The 23,917-nt window shown below is 39.1% G+C and overlaps 1 protein-coding gene across 2 annotated transcripts in view; it reads left to right on the top strand.

Annotated features, from left to right (window-relative positions):
* Positions 1–21,550: 21,550 nt before the first annotated feature.
* The window catches only part of LOC134349222 (gamma-aminobutyric acid receptor subunit alpha-1-like), a 43,115-nt gene continuing 40,748 nt past the window's right edge, over positions 21,551–23,917 (top strand). The window contains exons 1-2 of one of the 2 annotated variants that reach the window (XM_063053222.1): positions 21,551–21,866; positions 22,976–23,078. In XM_063053222.1, coding sequence (XP_062909292.1) covers positions 22,999–23,078 — 80 coding nt within the window. In that variant the 5' untranslated portion in view covers positions 21,551–21,866; positions 22,976–22,998. Of the gene's footprint in view, positions 21,867–22,601; positions 22,628–22,975; positions 23,079–23,917 lie in introns of those variants that run through there. The other variant, XM_063053220.1, reaches the window with a different exon arrangement.

Genomic DNA, 23,917 nt, shown 5'->3' with positions numbered 1-23,917 from the left:
ATGAACTGTAATTTTTTGGATTGGAGCTGATGGCCAATGTGCGCCAGAGGCACTGCTATTAGACCCTCTGTTGTTTGTCATCCACTGCGTGATGAACTGAAACTGAGGCTGTGGGCCTGCTCTGGGCCTTGTGTCTATGGACTTACTTTCATTCTGAATGCTGTTGCTTGCTGTTATTGTTTGCAGAATTTGTGTTTTTGTTCTCTCTCTGTGCACATTGGACGTTCGCTGGTCTTTTCTTCAATGGGTTCCTTCAGGTTTCTTGTTCTGTGGCTGCCTCTAAGGAGACGAATCTCAAAGCTGTATAATTTATACATACTTTGATAATAAATATACTTAAACTTTGATCTTTGAATTTTGTTAGTAAATGGTTAGCAAGTTTGTGGAGAGCACCAAAATTGTTGATGGTAGTGGAGAGTGAAGTCATTATTTTATTTAGAGACAGAGCGCAAAATAGGCCCTTCCACCCAAAGAGCCACACAGCCCAGCATCACAGCTATTTAGCACTAGCCTAATCACAGGACAATTTACAATATCCAATTAACTTACTAACTGGTATGTCTTTAAAACATCCAGACGAAATCCACACAGTTCACGGGGAGAACACACAAACTCTGTATAGACGGTATCAGAATTAAACTCCGGACTCTGGAAAGCTGTGAGCTGTAATAGTGTCATGTTAACCATTTCTCACCATGGCCACGGCACCCTTCTACTTTCTACCACCCACAGTAGAAGAAGGTTATCTAAGTTTACAAGGAATCTAGATCAATGGGCAAACAAGTATCAAATAGAACTCAACTTGGGACAACAACAGTAAAACAGGTTATTTTTTCACTATTATATTGGTAATTTGGGGTAGTGCTGTGTTTAGATTAACTTCTGTGTTACAGCATTGGCAACACTTTTAAAACATCTACTTGGTTGTAAAGAACATTGAAATATCTTGAAACCCTTTAAGTCCTATCTTTCTAATTGCAATCTGTTAAAGCCTAATTTACATTTGCCAAGTCTGAGATGTTTAACTGTATTAACACTGTTCAAAAATATGATCATATATTTAACAGTGACTAATTAAATGATGCTGTGTTAGTTTCCAGATGGACTATAATACTGCATTGAGTTGTTATTTTTATTAAGTAGTTTAAGAATGTCTTATGTGCTAATGTTCCCCTTGTTTATAATTTTGATGGAAAGATTTGACTAGATATTTAATGATGAACAACAGTTGTGTGGGATTGACAGCATTTTCATTTATTGTTGCCTAGAAGCAGATGGAATATTCATAGCCCTGTGTTGAATATGAAATGTCACTCTATCACCAAACTTCCACAAGTACTCTCGAATTAGGAACTAATGGATTGTTAGCCAAATGAATTCATGAACATATGGGGAAATAGTACAGAATTAGAAAGCCCCACGTAACTTCTTTAGTCCACATATACTAAGTTACTATATATAGCGCAGTTTCTCCCTCATTGCAGCTTATGAGTGATCAGAATATAGTATCTGCTAGCAAATCATCACCACAATTAAAGACAAATTGGTAACAGGTCAGTAAATTTATTGTCAAGGTATGTATATGTCACTATTATGCTGAGATTTATCTTCTTACAGACATTTAAAGTAAAACAAAGAAATACGATTGAATCAATGAAAAACTGCACACAAAGACTGACAAACAGCCAATGTGCAAAAGACAAACTGTGCAAATACAAAAATGGTAAATACTAATAATAAATATTAAGTAAATAAATAGAGAATACCAAGAGCGTGAGTTGTAGAGTCCTTGAAAGTGAGTCCATAATTTGTGTTCAGTGATCAGTCAGTGTTCAGGTGAGTGAAGTTATTCACACTGGTTCAGGAGCCTGATAGTTGAAGGGTAATAACTGTTCCTGAAGCTGGGATCTAAGGCTCTTGTACCTCCTTCTCAGTAGCAGCAGTGAGAAGAGAGCTTGGCCAGGCTGGTGGAGGTCCTTGATGACTGATGCTGCTTTCTTGTGGCAGTGCTCCATGTAGAAGTGCTCAATGGTGGGGAAAATCCAATATATTGAAATAATGTAATTGACTTTTTAATCCCAATTTTTTACATCCCACAGTCAACATTCCCACACTGTCCACAGATCTGAAGGCATGTCTGACTTAAAATTCAGCTACATAAAGCTGCTTTATTGGTGTTACGTATCTCTAAGTCAGCTTTTCCTCGTTTTGGATAGTGCCCTTGTGAAAACTCAGTCAGGTATTTCTAGTTGAGGTTCATCATTTCAAAGCTATTGAAATTTCCACTTCAGCCACACTTCAAATGACATCAGTTCCTTTGCAATTTTTCCATTGGAAATTTATCAGGGGAATTACAAATGTTGCCTGGACGTGGCTTTGTTGAAATTCACTCAGCAATCATATTTTCATGGAGCGACTCTAGATCGGAATCGTAGGGGTTAGTACCACATCTTGATCAGCTGGGCAATTAGGTCGAGGATTGGCAACTGAAGTTTAATCTAAGTAAGTGTGAGATGTTACATTTGGGAAAGACAAAGCAGGCAGCTGAATTTTAGGCTCAGCTCAAGTTTAGGTAGGGTGAAAGTTGAGAAGATGGCCATGAGAATAATGAATTTCATGGGTAGAGTTATACACCTGCAAATTAACTAACGCCTAGGCAGAGTTCTGCTAAGTTGGAATGATGGAATTAGGAGGACTTAGGTGGAAGGAAACTGGTTAACCACTGGATCCATTTTTAAGGTATTAGTAGTTAACGGTAAAGTAGCATGCAACTCATATACATGAGTCATAAACTGATGTATATACACATCTCACTACTTCTTCTCAAATCATCAAGAAGACCTGGTTTGATTGTGTTTTGTGAGTTGTCAGAGAGATGTGATGGAGTTGATAGCACTGCAGACTGAAAGATAGACAAGCTGTGCAATGAGTCAAAGAGAACCTGTATTGTGCTGTAGGTTTTCGATGTTTCTATGTTTCTAATTCAAAGTGAAGAACATATGATTTGTTAAATATTTTGCTGGTTGGTTAATCTCCTAACAGTTTCACATAACATCTCCTTGTCTTGTATCTCATTCTGGTTTGCCTCTGGTTCTACAAAGAGTATGTCCTCAGGTCTTTTCTCTGGTTATTTCTCTCATCTACATTGGAGTTATATAAACTGAAGTCTTACCAGGGTCACTGACTCCTTTGAGCACGTCTAGTGAAGACAGAATAATTTCTGTATTCCTAACTCTCTATCAGGATTAGAAAATGGACTTCCATACTTTGACTTGTAGCAACATACCTCAAAGTCAGTTCTGTCAGTGATACTTCAGTTTCTTCTCCTTTGAGCTGATGCATGTTTCTTTACAGGCACTAATACTGCTGCCTTAATGCCACTATTCTTCTGCCACGTATCTAATTCCATTGATAATTGTTTGACTGTTGTTAGAATTCTGTGATTAGCAACAACCTGATGGAAGACAGACGTGTTATTAGTAATTCTATATTCTATGAAAACGAAACTTGATTCAGGATTGGGTGATCAATGTGAGCTTATTTTAAACATGCAAGGTGCTTGATTTGCCACTGCCTCGTTAGTTCATGAGCAATGGGGACGGATAAAACATAGTAGTGTTGACAGCAGAATCCATATCCCATTAATAAGTGAATAAGTAAAAACAGTTAACGTTACCGTGGCTCCTCTTTTCCATAGTGATTTCATTTGTTACATCTTCATGGAACAAGGGCAAGGACACCCCACCTATTCGGGACACCACATTATTTTTAATTCATTGAATCTCTCCATCCAGTCTCTGCAATATGCAATCTTGAACAAAATGACAGATTTCTTCTTCAAATTGTGCAGTGTCTTGATGATATCTGATTCATTTGGGTGATTTTCCTATTTCCCCACTTCACTGTGCTGAAACAGAAGTGGAACAGGTGATTCTGTTGGGGTTCGGTTGCTCCATGCCTTCTTTCAATCCACCTAGTGCTCAAGAAGAATATTGTGTCTTCAAGTGTTCCCATCTTGTCTCTTTCTAAAATCAGCTTCAAGCTGGAGTCAGCTATACTTATCAATCTTTCAATTTCTCTATTCTACAGAGCCTTATCACACCTCAACTTTCTTGGCATATTCAGCATTCCTCTGGAGTATATGAACAGGAAGACATTATTCTCAGTAAGCAGGACTTGGATAAGCTTGTACCTTTAAGTGTTACACCGCATTACTGAGCAATCTGCTGCGGTAGCTGTATTCATTACAATATGGTGACTATTTATCTTAATGGTTGCTTTACATCCACAGCAGTGTTCCTGTTTATCACCATATGAGGCAGAAAAATAATTTAGCTTGCATCCTTCCATATCATAATTTACTTCTGTGAGGTTCAAGACATCTTTCTGATTTGCTCTGTGTTCGTCTCCCTGCCTGTGAGTATGCACAGATTGTTGCATTCAGTATTTGTTAAACTCTGCCAACTTTTGAAAATTTGTGCCAGACCCCATTTGGCATACTTTGTACAAAATCAATGTCCTGATTTAAGGAAGGAGCTCCGAACAGGTTTCTGTGATTAATACCAGACATGTGAGGGTTGTCTTATAAGTAAATTCTGAACAGGATGGAATTGCATTCACTGGAGTTTAGAAGAATGAAATGTGACCTGGTGGAAACATTTATGATCCTGGGAGTCTGAAAGGGTGGCTAGAGAGAGTATGTTTTCTCTCAAAGTCAGTTGTAGCACTTATAACACAGTGATTTTTCTCTCAGAGTTCTGTGAGTCCTTGTAGCTCTTGCAACATGCACACATGTTCTATTTTAATGTGGTCATAACAATGAGGTCTGATGCAGGATTTCAACACAGTTATCTCCCTGTGCACGCGCACTCCCCACCCCCCCCAACACACTCTCACATAAACATGCTTCTTGACCTGTTGAGTTCATTCAGCTGATTGTTTCTTGTATAGTTATGAATCATCCTGATAGATAAGACCATAAGACCTAGGAGCAGAATTAGGCCACTCGGCCCATCAAGTCTGCTTCACCATTCCATCAGGACTGATTTATTATCCCCCTCAACCCCATTAATCTGTCTTCTCCCCTTTCAATCTCTTTGTATATTTATCTAAACAAATCAAGACAATAGAACTTTCCAGTGTGAAGGTTTGTCTGTGATCAGAAACGGAAGGAGGTAAGGTTGAATAACAGAAAGTAGGAAATGGAAAGAAATGATACTCAAACATAAGAATGCTGCATGGTCAGATCCAATAATAAACATAAGATGCAAAGAATTATTACAATGACATTAAAGTTAAATCTGTACACAGGCTTATGATGACTGATTTAGGTTGTAGAACCTAATCCAATTACATGCTGGTATTTAACTTGAAGATACATTTAAAAATGCTGCTTTTAAAACGTGGTTTATTTTAACAAGGAGGGCTTGCAAATGGTAGGATAAAAAGGAATTGTTTGTTGTAAAATGAAATGTAAGCGAGTGACTAATCTGATCACAGAAAAATAAATCTAAAGAAATTTATGTTATTTACACTATAAATGGTACAAATAGCAATAAAGTTAAAACAAGTGTAACCTGTATCCAAGGATTGTTTTGGTCAATTCTATGAAGGCTAAAAAAGGAATAGAATAAAGCAAAATATATATGTTTGTTGTGATGACAGGGTTTATTTTAATTGTATTAGAAATATATTATAGCTTAGAATTTGATTCAGTACTGCAGGGATCTTTGAAAGATTTAACAGTGCAGGCTATGTAACAGAATAATAATATAGTATGTAAATGATTAAATAGATAGACTTGTTTCAGTTTTCACTTCTGAAGTTAATGGCATGATCCCCATTGAAGATAATAAATGTCTATGTTAAATTACTCTGGAAATTAGTAACAGCAAATAGAGACAAGGTAAAATTAGTCAGTTACATCATGTATAGTTAACTCAGAATGCGAAGGAAATTAGGAAATCAGCTATTTCTGGTCTAGATTCTAAGAATTGGAGGAAAATAAACATGATCCAATTAATTAAGATGGGGAAGAGGTCTGACATTTACCCATCCACATAATCGTAAATATTTTTCAATGAATGGTAAAGGGACAACACTCACTGATGATTTTGAATATACCTCCCCCCCAAAAAAATTATATGACATTCACTTTCTCTTTCCAGCCATGTGCTCTTGTGGGCCTTTTACAGTGGAGTTGATTTGCCCAGCAAGAATGATTTTGTAAACTTGTTTGAGAAACTAACCTAATTGAAGAATGCTGATAGAGTATAAAAACATACATAAATAGAAACAGGAGTCAACCATTCAAGAAATCATACCTGCTGTGCCATCCATAGCCAATCTTTCACCTCTGTACCATTTTCCTGCACATACCCATCAGCTCTTTATTCACTGCCTTGAATATATTAGGAAACTGTCCATCCTTTGCCATTTTGGGTAGATAATTCCAATAATTCACCATCCTTCACATCTCTTCTGAATTACTGAATACTTATTATGATATATCTTCCTGAAGGCTTCTAAAAGACCACCCTGTCACAGAACTCCATATGATTTCCAAATCTGGATATGTGCGCATGATTCTCTCAACCAAATAGCTGAATACCTCATTCTAGACTTCCCATTCAGGATGAGGATCAATTCTACAGTGACTATCAAGAAAACTTAACATGGTTTTATGAAAGGGAAATTATGTTTGACTAATCTACTGGAATATTCAAAATGAACATGTGACTTGGATAAAGGAGAATTAATTAATGTAATATTCCTATATTTCCAGTAAGTCACTTGATAAGGCACTGAAGGAATATTATGGAAAATTAAAACTCGTGCTGTAAAAATGATCTGGGTTCATAAAAATGTAAGGGGGGTTTCGTCTCTTATGTTACTGCGTAGGCTAATTAAAATGGCTTCTTTTTTATGTTATACTTGGGAATGCTTCTTTGTTATGTTAAATGCTGAGAAAGTCCTCCCGCTAGCAGTTTGTTGAATCATGTTACTGATAAGAAGATGTTATGAACCAATTGGGATAGTTGTTATGTGTTTGGTGTATCTATAAGATATTGTATGCATGGGGTTTTGAGGGAGAAGGAGGGAGAAGGCGGGAGAGAGAGACAGAGGATGGACCAGGTGCTGTGATGTTCGCTAACAGGGCCAGACCCTGAGGAGGGCATTCAGCGAGGAGACGGAGACGGACTCGTGTGGAGTGTCTGGTTGACCACCATTGTTGGTCCCAGGTGGCCGGTCAAGATGGTCCGAGGGGTTGCAGGGTGAAGAAGAAGGGTCCTGAACTCCAACTGTTTGTGCACGAAGAGATTGAACTTTGATAAGTGTGGCGCCTTTTATTTTCCTTTTATATTTTATTCTCTATTAATTATATAGTTCCAGTAATATCTATAAACTGTAAATCATTTAATCGTATCTAGTGTATTGGCTGTTATTTGGGCGGGGTGGGGTACATCACACAGCATCCAGACAAACTGATTACCCAGTTTGGCGGGGCGGAGGGCTATTTCCCTAGACGACAGCGATCCGAGCAACCCTGAGGGTGGCCAGGGGGCTACAAAAGATTGGCTGGCCTTGAAAAAGAAGGTAGGCATTAGTGGGTCTTTTTTGATTAGCAAAATGTAATTAATGAGCTAAATTTAAATAGGAAAGTAATCTATGAAGGGGATATTTAGAGTATGTTCGGGATTGTTAAAGACATCAGAGGTTATGAATTGTTTTATATAGATTAAGTGGAAATACCAGTGGACGGAGTGCTAAAGAAGACCTACAGCATGTTTTCCTTCACTGGGTGAGGCACTGAGTATAAAATTTGGTAATTCATGTTGCTGTTGCATAACATTTTAGACAGGCTTTATTAGAATATTGTATACATTTCTGGTTGCAATTAGCAAACATGAGCAAGTTAACTGCATACCTGTGGTCATCTCTGAGTAAAGTGATGTTCAAGGACTACCGATTGCACTGCAAATGACCTTGTGATGGTAAGGAAAAAGTTTTTTGCTGCAGAATCTCTGTCTTAATTGAAATGAAAAGAAGGTTTGGAGCACTTGGATTGAGATAGGCAGAGGAATGTGAAACATAGAGGAGATGAAAGTGGAGAAATAAATATTGGGAGTTCAGCTTAATCAAACATACCAGAAAAAGTCCGCACAAGAAAGAAGGTTATCAACCATGAAGAACATCAAAAATTTCTTTATTATTGTTATATCTACTGACTGAAAATAACCTCCCTCCTGCATAATCATCCTATTATTTTCTCGAATACAGGTTGAGTACTCCTTATCCGAAATACTTGGGACCGGAAGATTTTCATGTTATGTATTTAATATTTCAGTAATACTTGAGTAATATTGTAAATACATTATTTGATTAAGTCCTAACGAAGGGTCTCGGCCTGATACGTCGACTGTACCTCTTCCTAGAGATGCTGCCCGGCCTGCTGCATTCACCAGCAACTTTAATGTGTGTTGCTTGAATTTCCAGCATCTGTAGAATTCCTCGTGTTTACATTATTTGATTAAGCATCCTTTGTTGTTTACACAATTCATTGTAGGTTATATATAAAAGTATAATGGCATTCGTTATTACACCACCATGCCATATGTGATTGCTTCACTTACAGTAAAAAAAAGAAACTAAGACCCATTCTCTTGGGCTCCTATCTTTTCTTAAATTAGTTTTTATGTTTTGAAGTTATGAAACATAACAGTGGTGATGTGGAACTTTTAAATGAACTCAAGACACCTATTACCTGTTGAAGCGCAGCGAGAAGTTCCGAGTAAAAATAAATGCAGCAAAACGTTCAAGTTAAATAAAAAAGCAGTACAGCACACGCTCCTTTGCAAGGGGACATAAGCATCAAGTTTAAAAAAAGGCAAAAAAGGACCAAATCATCGGTTCATAAACAGTGAGTACCAGATGACAATAATCATAAATTTAAAATAAATACAGAAATGTCTGTCTACATCGGAAAGGATGATGCATTTGATTGCACAAAAGACAACTGGAATTTATATACTGAGTGAATTGAGCAGTATTTTGAAGCAAATGAAACAGACAATGAGAAACGTTTACCAATTATGCTGAGTGCATTGGATTTAAAGACATACAGTTTGCTTAGAAGTTTGACTGCTCCAACCAAACCAGCTGAAATAAGCTTTGCCAATATCATGAAAGTAATAAAAGAATATTTATAACTGAAAGCATTGTTGATTGCAGAAAACTTTAGGTTTCATTAGTGGAATCAAAAGGAAGGGAAGCCAATTTCAATATACACGGCTGAATTGAAGAGATTATCTGAGCATTGACAGATCGGTAATGGATTTAATGATATACTAAGATATGATTTAGTTTGTGGAATCTTACAATAAGGCATTCAAAAATGGCTCCAGACTCAAACACAACTTACATTTAAAAGAGCAGTTGAAATTGTAGCTGTATGAATAGAAACAGCAGACAGAGATGGAACTGAGTTGCAGTCCGGTATGAGATATGGAAGTGAGCGTGAACAAAATTGCAACCTCTAAACAGAAACTGGCCAGGCTAAACAAATTATGTTTCTGTCATGGCAGGGGCTCACATACACTAGATCAATGCAGACTTAAAGGTGAAACTTGCAAAAAATGCAGCAAAGTAAGACACATACAAAGAGCATGCCAGGAAGACAAAAATAAATGGACTGCACAGGGAAGACAAAAAGCTAAAATCTCAAGTTGCAGTTTCAAAATCAGCACTAATCTGCATGTTGTTGATGAAAAATATCATGATGACAGTGACACACAACTAGGTAACCTTGAGATTTACAATGTGAAAACTAACAGTAGATAAGCAATGTGGTCCAAGTAGCCAAGAAGAATGAGTCTGCCAGGATCTGTGACAATTTTAAGGTCACCATCAACCCAATATTGAAAATACATAAATACCCTCTGCCCAAGATAGAGGGTGTCATTGCAAATCTTTCTGGAGGGAAGCACTTCAGTAAAGTGGTCTAGCTACTGTTGCAATGGGGCATAGGAAGCGACTGGAGTAGACCCAGGTGCAGGACACAGGCACGGAGTCGGACTTGGACTTGACTTGGACACCGGAGCCAGGACTTGGACTTGACTTGGACTTGGAGCGAGGTCTTGGACTTGACTGGAACACAGAGCCTGGACTTGGACTTGACTGGAACACAGTGCCTGGACTTGGACTTGACTGGAACATGAAGCCTGGACTTGGACTTGACTGGAACACAGAGCCTGGACTCGAACTTGGACACAGAGGCGGGGCTCGGAACTTGGACACAGACATGGAGTTTGGACTTGGACTTGGACTTGGACACGGAGACAACAACACCATACAAAGACAGACAATTCGTATCGCAGCTCAGAGCAGCGGCAAACAGCCTGCAATACACAGCTGGACACAGGATGGCAAAAACAAACAACGACAGTGCATTCGTATCTCAACTCCGGGTAGCACGTGAAGTGGCAAACGGCCAGTAAAACTCAGCTGGATGGCAGGCTCTCGACTTGACCCAGGAACTGCGGATGGCAGGCTCTTGACTTAACTCATTCTTGGTGGCCCAAAACGAGAATAGACGCACTGCTGAGGTGATGAACCAGCAGCGAGTAAATGTAAGCCGGAGATCTTATGCTGCCGGTTCGAATGAGGATCAGGTACCCTAATCAAGGAGCCCAGTGGAACAAGGGGAAAAGGAAATGAACTGAAATGAGGAGTCAACGGACCAGACCGTGACAGCTATAGATGGAGATGGAAGAAGAGTGGGCAAAGTGTTTCTTACCATAAACACTCACAAAGGGCTTTATCACTATAATAGGCTTATTGTTGGAGTAGTACCTGCACCTTTACTCTGACAGAAAGCTATGGACCAGCTGCGGCAGGGCTGCCCAGGCACTCTGTGTTATCTGCTTGACATCATTTCATATGGATGACAAGGAACATCACCAAAATCTCAAAAATCTGTTAGAAAGATTCAAAGATTATGGGCTCAGAGCACAATGCGACAAGTGTGAATTCTTTATACCAAGCATCACTTACTATGGTCACATTATTGATGAAGAAGAATTACACAAGTGTAAAATTCAAGCAGTGGTGCATGCCCTAAGGCCAAAGGACGTATCAAGGTTACAGTCGTTTTCAGGATTTGTAAATGACTATAACAGGTTTCTGCTAAACCTGGTTACTATGATCATTGAATTCATTGCTACAGATCAGGATGAAATGGCAATGGACAAAGCACTGAGAGGTGGCTTTCCAAAAAGTAAGGGAAATGGTGACATCAGACACTGTCCTCACACATTATCATCCACATGCCAACACGTCCAGAGGAAAGGTGTCCAGAGCTGTCAGAACCACTTCCTGTAGTCCCAGAGTCAACTCCCACAACCACCATAGAGGAGGCCCCCAGAACCTGGGATTGTTTCACAGCCACAAGTCTCACCGGCCAAGCAGAGTGATCCCCCTCATCAGGAAAGACATTATCCCACATGATTAAGAAATCCTCCACAGCTATTAAATCCTTGGGCCTGAATAGGACAACTTAAATGTACAATACTGTGCTATGGATGTGTATATAGTAATTGCGTCATGTAGTATTATGATACTATCATCATACCGGTAAGCAGACTTTGTCTTACACTTATTCATCACATATACGTACTCACAGTAAAAATTATTACAATCCATTAATATAATGAAAATATAATGTGTGCAGGGTAGCAAAAGCAGCATAACAGCATCAGAATACCTGAATCAGCTGTTGAACAACAACAAACAACAGCAGGCTTTCTGTCTCCACCTATGATGCTGAGTTTTGATTAAAAGGTTACAGTATACTGTATTCGTATTTTTAATATTTTATATAAGATATAAAAATAGTTGGCATTGTAGACTTGTTCTGGTGTTAGATTTTCATTAGTGACGATCTTTGCAAACTCAACAATGAATTTTTCTGTTGCTTCGTGATCAGCCGATGCATTATCGTAAAATTTTTTAAATCTTTAAAAATTTAATGCCTTGCCTTTTTTTAGATTTTGTCAACCAACCTGCTGAATATTCACAATTACCTTCAATTTTCAGTTCATCGTGACAGATCTTTGCTTGTTTCATGATCAGTATACTGCTAAATGGTATATGTTCACTCCGACGCTGCCAAATCCACTCTTTGAATTCACATTCGAGATCTTCACTTTTTGCTTTATGCTGTGTTTTCCTATTTTGCATTAATTTCTGTTCGTTACATATGTGAGGTCACCTCTCAGAACTGTATGTGAAGCCTTGGAGACCTGTACAATGACTGGGAACATATCCAGTGCCTTGTGGAATTTTTCATTTGTGATATCATATCAGCGCTAAGAACCATTTTGGATTTCAGAGGTTTCCTGATATTGGAATGTTGGATAAGGGGTACTCATCCTGTACTAACTTTTTGCTAATGCTAATTTCTTTGAGTTTATCATTCAGCTGTACACTAATATGTCCAGGTGGTTTTCTGTGTCTTCCTCCAAGTGAGCAGACATAAAATATTCATTGAATATCCTGCCATTTCTTATTCCCCAACATCATTTTTTCTGCTTCAGTTTGTAAAGGACTTACATTAGCTAAACTTTTATTTTTTTCTACGTATAATATTCCTGGCACTTGTTGCATGCAAGACTACTTCCCCTTTCCTAATGAATGCCTTTATCCTTTTTGCTGAATCTTGAAATAGTCTCAATCCTTAGGCAGAAAACCAGAAAGTAATGTGCTCTAATTGTTACGTGCATTTTAAACATTCTAAACAGAGCATAATAGAGACTGATGCTTCTATTTGCATGAATTATAGGAAGATGAAACTTCATAAATAAACAAAAATTGACTAAATTGGATAGCACTAGAAAGTGAGTTTGAGGATACTTAGTTACAATGAATCTGCTTGACTAGTTCAAAGTTCGAAGTCCAAAGAAAAATTTATTGTCAGAGTACATACATGTCACCACATACGAACCTGAGATTCTTTTTCTGTGGACACACGTAGCAAATCTATAGAACAGTAACTGCAAATTGTAAATATCGGGAACTATAAACTGTAAACAAACTGTCCAAATGAAAATATAAATAATTATGAATAAATAACAAGCATGAAGTAACGATATGACATGCATCAATAAAACAATATAACAGAGTCCTTATATGAGCGTAGCTATCTCCTTTTGTTCAAGAGCCTGATGGACGAGGGGTAGTAACTGTTCTAGAACCTGGTGGTGCGAATCCTGAGCAACCTGTACCTTCTACCTGATGGCAGCAGTGAGAAAAGAGTATAGCCTGGGTGGTGAGAATCTTTGATGAAGGATGCTGCTTTTCTATGGCAACATTTCATGTAGATGTGTTCAGTGGTTGGGACGGCTTTACCCGTGATGCACTGGGCCAAATCCATTCCCTTTTCTAGGATTTTCTGCTCAAAGGCGTTGGTTTCCCATACCAGGCTGTAATGCAGTCAGTCAGCACACATTGATAGAAGTTTGATAGGACTTTAGATGACATTCTGAACCTCTGCAAACTCCTGAGGAAGTAGAGGCGCTGTTGTGCTTTATTCACAATTATATTTTTACGCTGGGTCCAGGACTGGTCCTCTGAGATAGTGACACCCAGGAATTTAATGTTACTGACCGTCTCCACCTCTGATTACTGGCTCATGGACCTCTGGTTTCCCTCTCTTGAAGTTTACTATCAGTTCCTTGGCCTTATTGACATTGAGTGAGAGGTTACAGCACTCCGGCAAATTTTCAAACTCCCTACTGTATGCTGATTCAATTCCCCTTTGATACAGCCCACAACAGTGGTGTCGTCAGCAAACTTGTATATGGTGTTGGGGTTGTACCTAGCCACACAGTCATAGGTGTAAAGCAAGTCGAGCAGGGGGCTAAGTACACATCCCTGCAGTGCTCCTGTGTTGACGGAGATTGCAGAGGAAATGTTTTTGCCAATCTGAACTGATTGGGGTCTAGAAGTGTGGAAATCAAGGATCCAATTGCACAAGGAGGTATTGAGGCCCAGGTCTTGGAGTTTACTGATTAGTTTTGAGGGGATGATGGTGTTAAGTGCCGAGATGTAATCGATAAAGAATAGTCTTATGTATCCATCTTTGCGGTCTAGGTGTTCCAGGGTTGTGTGAAGAGCCAATGAGATAGCATCTGCTGTAGACCTGTTGCTTCGGTAGGCCAATTGGAATGGACCCAAGTCGCCTTTCAGGCAGGAGCTGATATGCTTCAATATCAGCCTCTAAAAATACTTCATCACTGTCGATATAAGTGCCGCTGGACAATAATCATTTAGACACGTTACCACACTCTTCTTGGGCACTGGTATAATTGAAGCCTGCTTGAAGCAGATGGGTAACACACCTGCCGGAGTGAAAGGTTGAAGATATTGGCGAATACACCAGTCAGTTGAACAGCACAGGTCTTCAGTACTTGCCAAGTACTCCATCCGGACTGAATGCTTTCCTTGGTTTCACTCTCTTGAAGGCAGCCTGCACATACATCTACAGGTACTGAGACCAAAGGAACATCAGGACACATTGGGGTGTGTGATAGTTCCTCCCCCATCTGGAAGCTAAGCTCTGCTGTCCCCTATGTCACAAGATTTATCTTTGTAGGATTCAAATCCTGCTGCAGCTGTTGAACATCCTTCTTTGATTCCAGTCTAGTCCAGAATCACTACTCCGCCCTAGAGATAGGTTTCCGGAGATCATATCTGCTCTCCTTGTAGCATTCTTGACCTCCATATTTGAATGCCTCTGATCTGGCTCTCAGCAGGTTCTGGATTTCATAGTTCATCCAAGGATTCTGACTGGGGAAATCCCTGAATGATTTCATGGAGACACACTCAGCTACAGCTGTTTTAGTAAAGTCTGTAACGACCCTGTTGTTATCATTCAGGTCCACAGATAAGTTCTTGAATATGGTTTAGTCCACTGACTCAAGGCAATCCTGTAACCATTCCTCAGCCTCCTGCAACCACTTCTTAGTTGTCTTGATCTCTAAAGCCTTGGTCTTTAGGCTATGTCTGTCTAAATCATACTAACTGGAATTTTTAGTTATGTTTGTATATGTTTGATTACTTACATGTATGAAGTGCCCAGCCAATGCTAATTCTACAGTTTATATGATTACTATCTTACAAGAGGCGTCTGATTTCAGGACTAGACATGTCCAAGGTTTTGAAGGTAAGAATAAGAAGTTTAAATGACTGAGCAATATTGCAAGGACTTTGAAATACACTAGGCGCACCTTATGAAATCCATAAAAAGTGATAGTTCGGGAACTGAATGTTTGCGGCCAAGTAGTCAAGACTTGGATGGAGATTCAAAAAATAAGTCAATGAATTCTTACAAATGTTCAGAATCAGTAAATGCATATTTAAGTGCCAGCTCATCATCAACACTATTGAAGTTTAGTGTTCAAAGTTCAAAGTAAATGTATTATCAAAGTATATATATGTCATCATATACAATACTGAGATTCATTTTCATGTGGGCATTCACAGTAAATACAAAGAAACACAGTAGAGTCAATGACAAACTATACACAATAAAGGTGGACAAGCAACCAATGTGCAAAAGACAACAAGCTGCAAATGCAAAAATAGAAAAATGTAAAAATTATATTAATAAATATGTGATAAATATCAAGAACATGAGAATAATTGGCACATTAGTGAATGCTCCACATCCTCATCGCTTACCTATGAACAATCACTATCAGTTTGGACTTATTAAGTGTCAAAATGTCCTTGTTTTCAGTTTAATTTACAACTCCTTAAATTGTAACTCAGAAGGTTTATTGCCATCTGGGATAGAGCACACTACCTTATTGAAACCCAGTTAATCTTCCAAAATGTGTTTAATGTCCACCCTCAAACTGCTGGAGTACAATCGACATTTTGGGCCAAGACCCTGGCCTGAAACGTCGACTGTACTCCTTTCCATAGATGCTGCCTGGCCTGCTAAGTTCCTCCAGCATTTTGCGTGTTGCTTGGATTTCCAGTATCTGCAGATTTTCTCTTGCCGATGTCCACCTTGGCACTTTGTAGCATTATATACAATGTGCATTACATACAGCATACACTACTGTATACACAGTGCATTATATAAAGTATAGCATGCATTATATACATCATGCATGATATGCAGTGTGCATTATTAACTACATTCATGAGAAAATATAACAAAGGTTTCTTCAACAGTACTTTATAAAACTGTGAACTCTTCTGCCTAGAATAAGGGCAGCAGACACATGGGAGTATAAAGGCCTATGAGTTTCCATATGAGGAACATTTGAGAAGAATAGATCTCTTCTCAACTCTTCGGTTAAAGCATTGAAATAGATTCAATCCTGAGGTGGATTCGCAGGTTGAATGTTTTAAGACTGTTTAACCTGATAGGATAGTCCTGAATTACAGGCTGTAGTTTCTGAAAAAGGATTCAATTGCTTAAGAATGAATGGATAAGAACTTTTTTTCTCTCTTTCAGTGGGTTGGGAATGATTGGAATTCTCCACGTGCATAAAGGTTTTCTTTAGAGTATATGGGAACAAGATGTTCTGGGGATTGGGCTGGGAAGTGATCTTCTTGGATGATGGAGCAAGCTTGGCATACTGAATAGACTATTCCTGCTTCTATTTCCAATGTTAGACTATAAGACATAGGAGCAGAATTAGTCCATTGAGTCTCCTCTGCTATTTAATCATGGCTGACGTATTTATTAAGAGGGGATCTTTAATGAATACTTTGCTTCAGTATTCATCAGTGATGAATTTGAAGTCAGTGTACAACCTGACGAATTCCATTTAAATTGCCTGACGTCAACTACAATTTTACTGTACAGCGGTGTGCTTTGCATATGTTATACATTCAGTCATATGCAAAGCCCCCCTCCCTGTGGTTAAATCATACTATTTAGCTAGCAACATAAAAGCAATGTAAATACTTACTCAAAGACAAAAAAAACAGTTATGTTAGTAGGTCACATAGATGAAACCATATGGGTGATTTGTTTTGCCTCCAAAAATGCTCTTTAACCTACAGACCACTTCAAGCATGTGTGTATTTATTTAACATTCACAATTCGTTGATGGACTGAACTCCCTCTAAAGACTTCTTTGGATTAAAATTATACTTAAGAGTTTTTTTTTAAATCAGGTATTTGCTGCAGTACAGTAATTGTCCATAAGGGCTTTAGTTCAACTACATCAGCCAATCTCACAGTGCTTCTCTCCCATATCATGTGGAGATACAGCGATTAAAACATTTCAATATGGCGGGGCCTCTTCTACTGGTAACGTATAAGACTTAACTTACAGATTCGAACATCCCCAGAAATTCAAGATGTAATAGGTCGCCAACACATTGTTTTCTTGTTTTCTTCTCTCTTTGTTCCTAAACTTTCTCATAGCAACACCCCCACCCACAATTGCCGCTCCGAGCGCATGGCAGCTTATTTTCATTTATCCATCTCTTCCTTTATTTAAATGTGAATAGACTCACTTCTACTTTCTATAATGAATCTCTGCCTTTTTTTGTAAGCCAGATGAACCCAACATCAACAGTAACCAGTTTGAAATAAACATTTCTATTCACGGAGAACAGAGAATTTTTGCCTTAAATTCTCTCTGATGCTGACCAAATTGTGAGTAAAATCGGAGGACTAATGATGAAAAGAGACAATATAAAAGACCATTTCCGTGAAAATCTTATCACATTATGTGGAAAGCCCAATCCTTAAATAAAGTTGCAAATCCATTTAAAATACCCCTACCTGATATCTTAAAAAATGTAAACAGAAAGTACATTGTCCTACTTTTATATAATTATGTTCCTTGTAGAAGGAATAATTCATTCTGTCTTGGTTTCCCTTCTTATTTATTCTGCACGTGTACCATAGGAGTGGTCACGTTACAATGATCAAGAAATGCAGAACGTGTTGTATTTACATCGATGTAAAGCGCTCAGATCCATATTCAGAATTTTGAAATAGGAACAGATGGACTCAAGGCTTTAATTTTGTTGCATTTCAATAAATTGAATGCATGACTGGGTCTCGGTGTCCCCATACACCCGCAGCAGCTCGGTCATATGTTTTCTTCGTTTTATGCCTGCAGGACTGTGATTCTGGGATATTTTAGTCCATTTTCAATCCAGAGTGATTAAAATACTCCAGTAAATCACTCATATCTGCCAGTCTTTTATCCTTTCAATTAGCTTGATTCTAAATAAAATCAAATGAACGCATTTCTGAAAAGACTTCAAGAATCTCCTTGAACTAACATTGGTTAAAATAAAAGATTGACAGTTTCTCGGCTGCCTGGAATAGGATGGTTTTCACTCGTGTTACTGGTATCGAGGCTGGTACGCGATTGATGTGACAATTGTACACGGACTCAGTCTTCACACCGCTGCCTCACACCAAACAGAAGTCATGTAGAGAGCATCAGGGACAGAAACAATCTTCTGAATCGCATCATCCAGAAATGCAATGCCGATGATTTCCCCTTGGTCTTAATGCTCATCAGAGCATCATTTGAAAATCTGGCAACATTTTTAGAAAGGATTTAATTCTGATTCCATGGACACTTAAGTCGAATAATTAAACATTAAGATTACATTTCAGTTCTGTTGACGTCTGCCCTAGTCTATTTGCTGCTGGATAGAATTTGCACGGAGTATGCGCAACATGTTGCATTTAGAACGTCTTCTGAGAGGAACTAAGCGCCAATTCCGCAAAGAAGATGCAGTAAATTTAGTGGTATACTAATTAAACAACTCCCTCTAAAACTACAGAGCAAAATAAGTGTACTTAAATTCTCTCGGCTTTAAAGTCACTTAGTGACTACACAGACGGATGGAGATTTTTTTGCGGAAGAAAAGAATCAACCGGGCATGTGCAAACAGTAATTTATGACATTTTGCACAACTACAATTGAGTCATCCAGTAGGATCAGAAGGTCACTTGAGCTTCAGTCACGAGCTGTCAATTTTACCCCCTCACCCAACGACCTTGACACAAGTCAATGCTATTCCCGCTAAACTGCTGTTTCTGGCTTTGCCTCTAGATTAAAGACTGTGAACGCGACTGCTATCGCATACCAGAACTGCTGCAAATGTAATCCCAGAGCCAATGTATGGCAGAGAAACACGATGAACAGCTATTACACATAATTTTCGTGGGGATAAATTGATGTTGCGGTTAATTACAGATCACATGATGATATTAAAAATTGCCAAGGCAACTTTCGACCCAGAATTGTGGTCGTTCTGCGATGAATCATCTGTAAAGTTGTTAAAGACAATAAATCATGCATAGATGAGTGTAGCATAGCCAACACAAACGATCACCCCGACCGCTGTTTCTACTCTCTCCTTCAGATTTCAAACGCGAAACCAATGGCAACCTGTATGCTGTGCCTGAGAATAACAAATGGGGGGGGGGGGGGCCTCAACATTTCTCATGGTTCTGAGGGAAGATCAGCTCTAAGGTGAATGAAAAACTAAGGCAAAAATATTGTCTTCGCTTCATCTCAGGAAGTAGTTATTAATAGGTTTGGAGTTATTTATTTAGATGTACAATATCGCAAACTGTGTGGATTAACTAACTCATAAGGAATGCTTTTGGGTTGTTGTAGTTTCTGACGAGCCCATTTGCAGGAGGATGATTTACGTACCCGGTCTCTTACTGATGACTGTCCCTTCAGCCTGCGTGATCCAGCCGGTAAACCAATCAAGTGACGCTGAGATAAAAAAAAATCATTCCTGAACTTGTTAAGAGGAGCATTGCGGAGCGTTGGCTTACCACAAACACGAGAAAATCTGCTGATGCTGGGAATCCAAAGTAACACACACAAAATGCTGGAGGAACTCAGCAGGCCGGGAGCATCTATGAAAAAGAATACACAGTAGACGCCTGAGGAGGAGACCTTTTGAAGCGTCTCGACCCGTAGCGTTGACTGTTTACTCTTGTCCATAGATGCTGCCTAACCTGCTGAGTTCCTCTAGCATTTTGTGTATGTGTTGCGCTGGTTCATTCTCGCTTTCCCTCTCCAGTTCATTTGTACTCCCACTTAGCGAGATTTTGTACAGATGCTGCCTAATCTGCTGAGTGTTTCTAACATTTTCTGTTTTTATTTCAGATTTCCGGCATTTGCAGTTTGTTTCCTGATTTTCATTGGGAAGTATTATTCTCCCCCAAACTTTATTATGTTTTCAAAAGTTTAGGCTAATGATTAAGTCAAATCGATTCCGTCCTGCGAGGGAAAACCACCTTGCCTTAATTAAACTGAACTAAAACTGCAAAGCACATAAACTTGTAGCAACCGTTACACTTTTCCAATTGGAAAATGTGAAGCAAATGCACCAATACTTCAATGTCACCAGTTTCCTGTTATGATGTAATCTGGATACCGTCGTATGGGAACAATTACTGGTTTGCCGTGAGTGACTTTATATGCAACAGATGAGCAGCACTGGGGAAGCCTTTTAAGAACTAACAGTTTTGTTTTCCTCAGCAGCTGAAAGTCAGGACGATTATATTTGCGCCCAGGAAATACTAAGGTTCAATGGAAAAGATGGCGAATGGTTAAGTGTTTGCTTTAAACTGTTCGTATTCTATTTAGCTTGCACCTTTGTTGCTCCATTTTTATACACCAAGACAAAGGGATCGTGGCACTTAGGGCCTAAAACATCCTCTTAACAACTCATAAATCAGGATGTATCCTGCATCCCGGCATATTTTGAGCTTTAATTTATCCCTCCCTATCAATTAGAAAATAGGTTTAAATTGCCATATGTATTTTGCCGGGCTTTAGGACCGTCTGCACGTCTGGTGGTTGAAGCAGAGCGCCTGCGTGCAGGGCAGCGAAAGGACTTGCTGTTCCTTCAGCTCCGTAGAACGATCAGAGGCTTTCAAATAGGCAGGTTTCAACATTATCCTGACAAAATTATTATCCAGGACAAGGCCGAGTTATGAAGATACCTAAATTATCACTGAAAAAATAACATTGTAATAAAGTAACAAACCATTAATTCTTGTGATGTGTGGCTGCATTTATCCGAAGTGACATGTTGTGATTTCTAATTAACTGTAATTGATGTTTTTTTTCCAGTGGTCACATGAAGGGACATTTATTTTTCGCGATTCTCTTACATATATCTCACTTGACTTATTATGTTGCACAAATGCACATTTGCTTGCATGTGAGATCGAGGGAGACCTAATTACAGTTTTCCTTCACTAACGCAATGAATCAACGTGTCAGAACTGAGGGGCTGCTGTAAGTTAGGATCTGATATTTGCCAACCCGAAATAGATGAACGTGAAAGGCTGCAAGTTAAGTTGTGCGGTGGAGACAGGAAATCTACGTTTGGCGGCGGATTGGTTCTCAACGTGTTTACGTTCACTCAGGGTATCATCTCCCTCCCTCACTCAAAATCAGGGAAAAAAAAATCTGCCTGATTTGAAGTCACGGCTTATTTCACATCCGGTTTACAGACGGGCATATTAGTATTGGCTTGGTAGAGTAAAGCTTCCTGGAACCTGCAGTCCCCCATCCTATAGATACAGTGTAGATGAAATAATTCGCCGCTTCTCCTTCCATTCAAGAAGGCAGAGAGACTGTGACGGCTCCCGCAGGGGAATGCTGATCACAGCCAGGAAAGATCAGATCGTGTGTGTGCTGCTTCTGGTTCAGATATTGGTTCCCCCCTAAAAAGGGGGGAGAGAAAGGCGAGCCATCAAGCAGTAAGACCTGGGCTATTTGAATTTCAACTCAGCAATTTAGGAACTCAGTAGAGAAGTTTATTCACTGCCCCAGTCTTCGAAGGTGAGAGTTCTCGGTTCCAATGATCAACATAAATTTGTCTTTTGAAATGATGCTGCGAGCTGTAGTTGACGTTTCTGCATTCGACAATTCTTTGTTTTTGTATTTTGCAATCAAATTAATGAATTATACTTTAAACTTTCCAAGCTGATCATCGATGTTGTTCTAAGAAGGCGTATATTCCAAATCTACCTCTGTAGCCATTTAACCCATTGAGCACCATCCGGTGCATGACATGTTATCCTGCTTGTCCTCTAAGTCAGTTCTTTGGTTTTGTGGGGTATTTTGTTATTGTTTTGCATCTACAATGTACTGTTGCATTCTCATCTGCTCTCCGTTTGCAAGATACAAGATGGTGTGAATAGCGTTAATTTTGGCGAGGCTGATGCCGCATTTACCTTACGTTTAGAAAACAGTTGGTAATGTATCGGAGGAATTTAAATACAATGACTGTTTCACTTCTGTGATTTATACGTTGTGTATACACCGTTTCATAGTGAGATTTTGGTGCTGCATGTCTGTGCACCTGGTGGACATGGTTCTATTTGCTTGGAGATCAGATGATGTGAATTCCGGATTTTGTAGCTATGCAAAAGGTCTGTAATTTGCTATGGAGTTTATGACCCTTGCATTGTTTATTTGAATACAATAACGTTGTGGCGCAAACAGAAGGACCCTCACCTCAGCCAGGTGTTTCGTTCATTAACAGCACATGCTTTAGTCAGAGGGAGACATTATTGGGCTGTTTCGCTCGGCTGTGTAAAGTAAGGTGGCCGAATGCTACAAGGGTTAACCCGACGTTTCTATTGAAGCTTCTGGATTGCCCTTGTCCTTTGCCTTCAAAAGTAGAGACAATATGTGTGAATGTAGATTTTCGATTATTTTCAGAGCGAAACAACAGTGTTGCGCTTTTCTCTCCGCCCTTAGCACTGATGACAATCTTGTGAAAACCTTGACGATACATATTTTGAAGTCTGTCTTCTGAATATGTCATTACAGAGATTAAGTATGGCGATATCCAGTCACAGTTACCTGTAGACTCGAAGTGGTAATCTATGTTTGCTGTCTTTTGCTGAGTGTATGTATTGATGCTTGTGTTGTTTATTTATTAGTGTGCCTGCTTCGTGGACCTGCTATGGAGCGAGTTGCTGCTCTCGGTAGCTGCGTATCAGCAACATTCTGCCTTCTCCTCCTGAACGCAGCGATTCGCCCAAGGTGAGAAGCCCATCTTGTTGCTATGTGTCGTACAAACTTAGCCATCGTAAATGAGTTGCTATGACTGCATTTCTTTTAGCGATTCATGAAAATCATTTAAGTTTGTCAATTCGTGAAAGTGATGTGTCGCTGTAGCTGAATCATTTGAGTAAGATAATGCTTACAGAGTTTTTGAAAAAAAAACGGGGAGAGAGAATGGGGATACGATTATTTGCATAAACTCTTTAAGCAATGTTGTATATAAGTTTCACCTCAGAAAATGACGCCATATTATTCCATTTATAAGTGATGGAACATTAAATATATTAAAATCGATTGCCACGCTTCAGTTATATGAATCAAAGTGGTGTAATATTTCTGCATACTTCTTAGAACGTAAGAACAGATAATTATAATTTGTCAGTATCTCCCTCTCTTAAAACTAATAGACACTCCATTAACCAAATAGAGTACGATCATATCCAGAAACCATGAATAAGAATGAAAGAATATAGAAATAATGCCTGTCATTATGTAACTTACTGACAACGTAGGTGAAAGAGCACTTCAATGACAAAAATAAGTGTAGGATTTATTCAAGTAAATGTGCTTAGGATCATAAGTCATGCTTGTTATATTGGTTACCAGTTTTGTTTCCAATGTGCCTCTTTGAATGCGCCACCCCACATCCATACCCAGTCATATGCACACACACACATACGCACACTCACTCACTCACACACACTCTCTCTCTGTCTCTCTCTCTCACACACACGCTCTCTCTCTCTGTCACACACACACACACACGCACACACACGCGAGGTTTTGACGACAGTACGACGAGCATTCGGTATTAATCT

The sequence above is a fragment of the Mobula hypostoma genome, chromosome 7 (genome assembly GCF_963921235.1).
Source record: "Mobula hypostoma chromosome 7, sMobHyp1.1, whole genome shotgun sequence".
In the NCBI taxonomy this organism is placed as follows: domain Eukaryota; kingdom Metazoa; phylum Chordata; class Chondrichthyes; order Myliobatiformes; family Myliobatidae; genus Mobula; species Mobula hypostoma.
The sequence above is the reverse complement of the archived record's forward strand: the minus strand, read 5'-3'. Positions and strand labels throughout refer to the sequence as shown.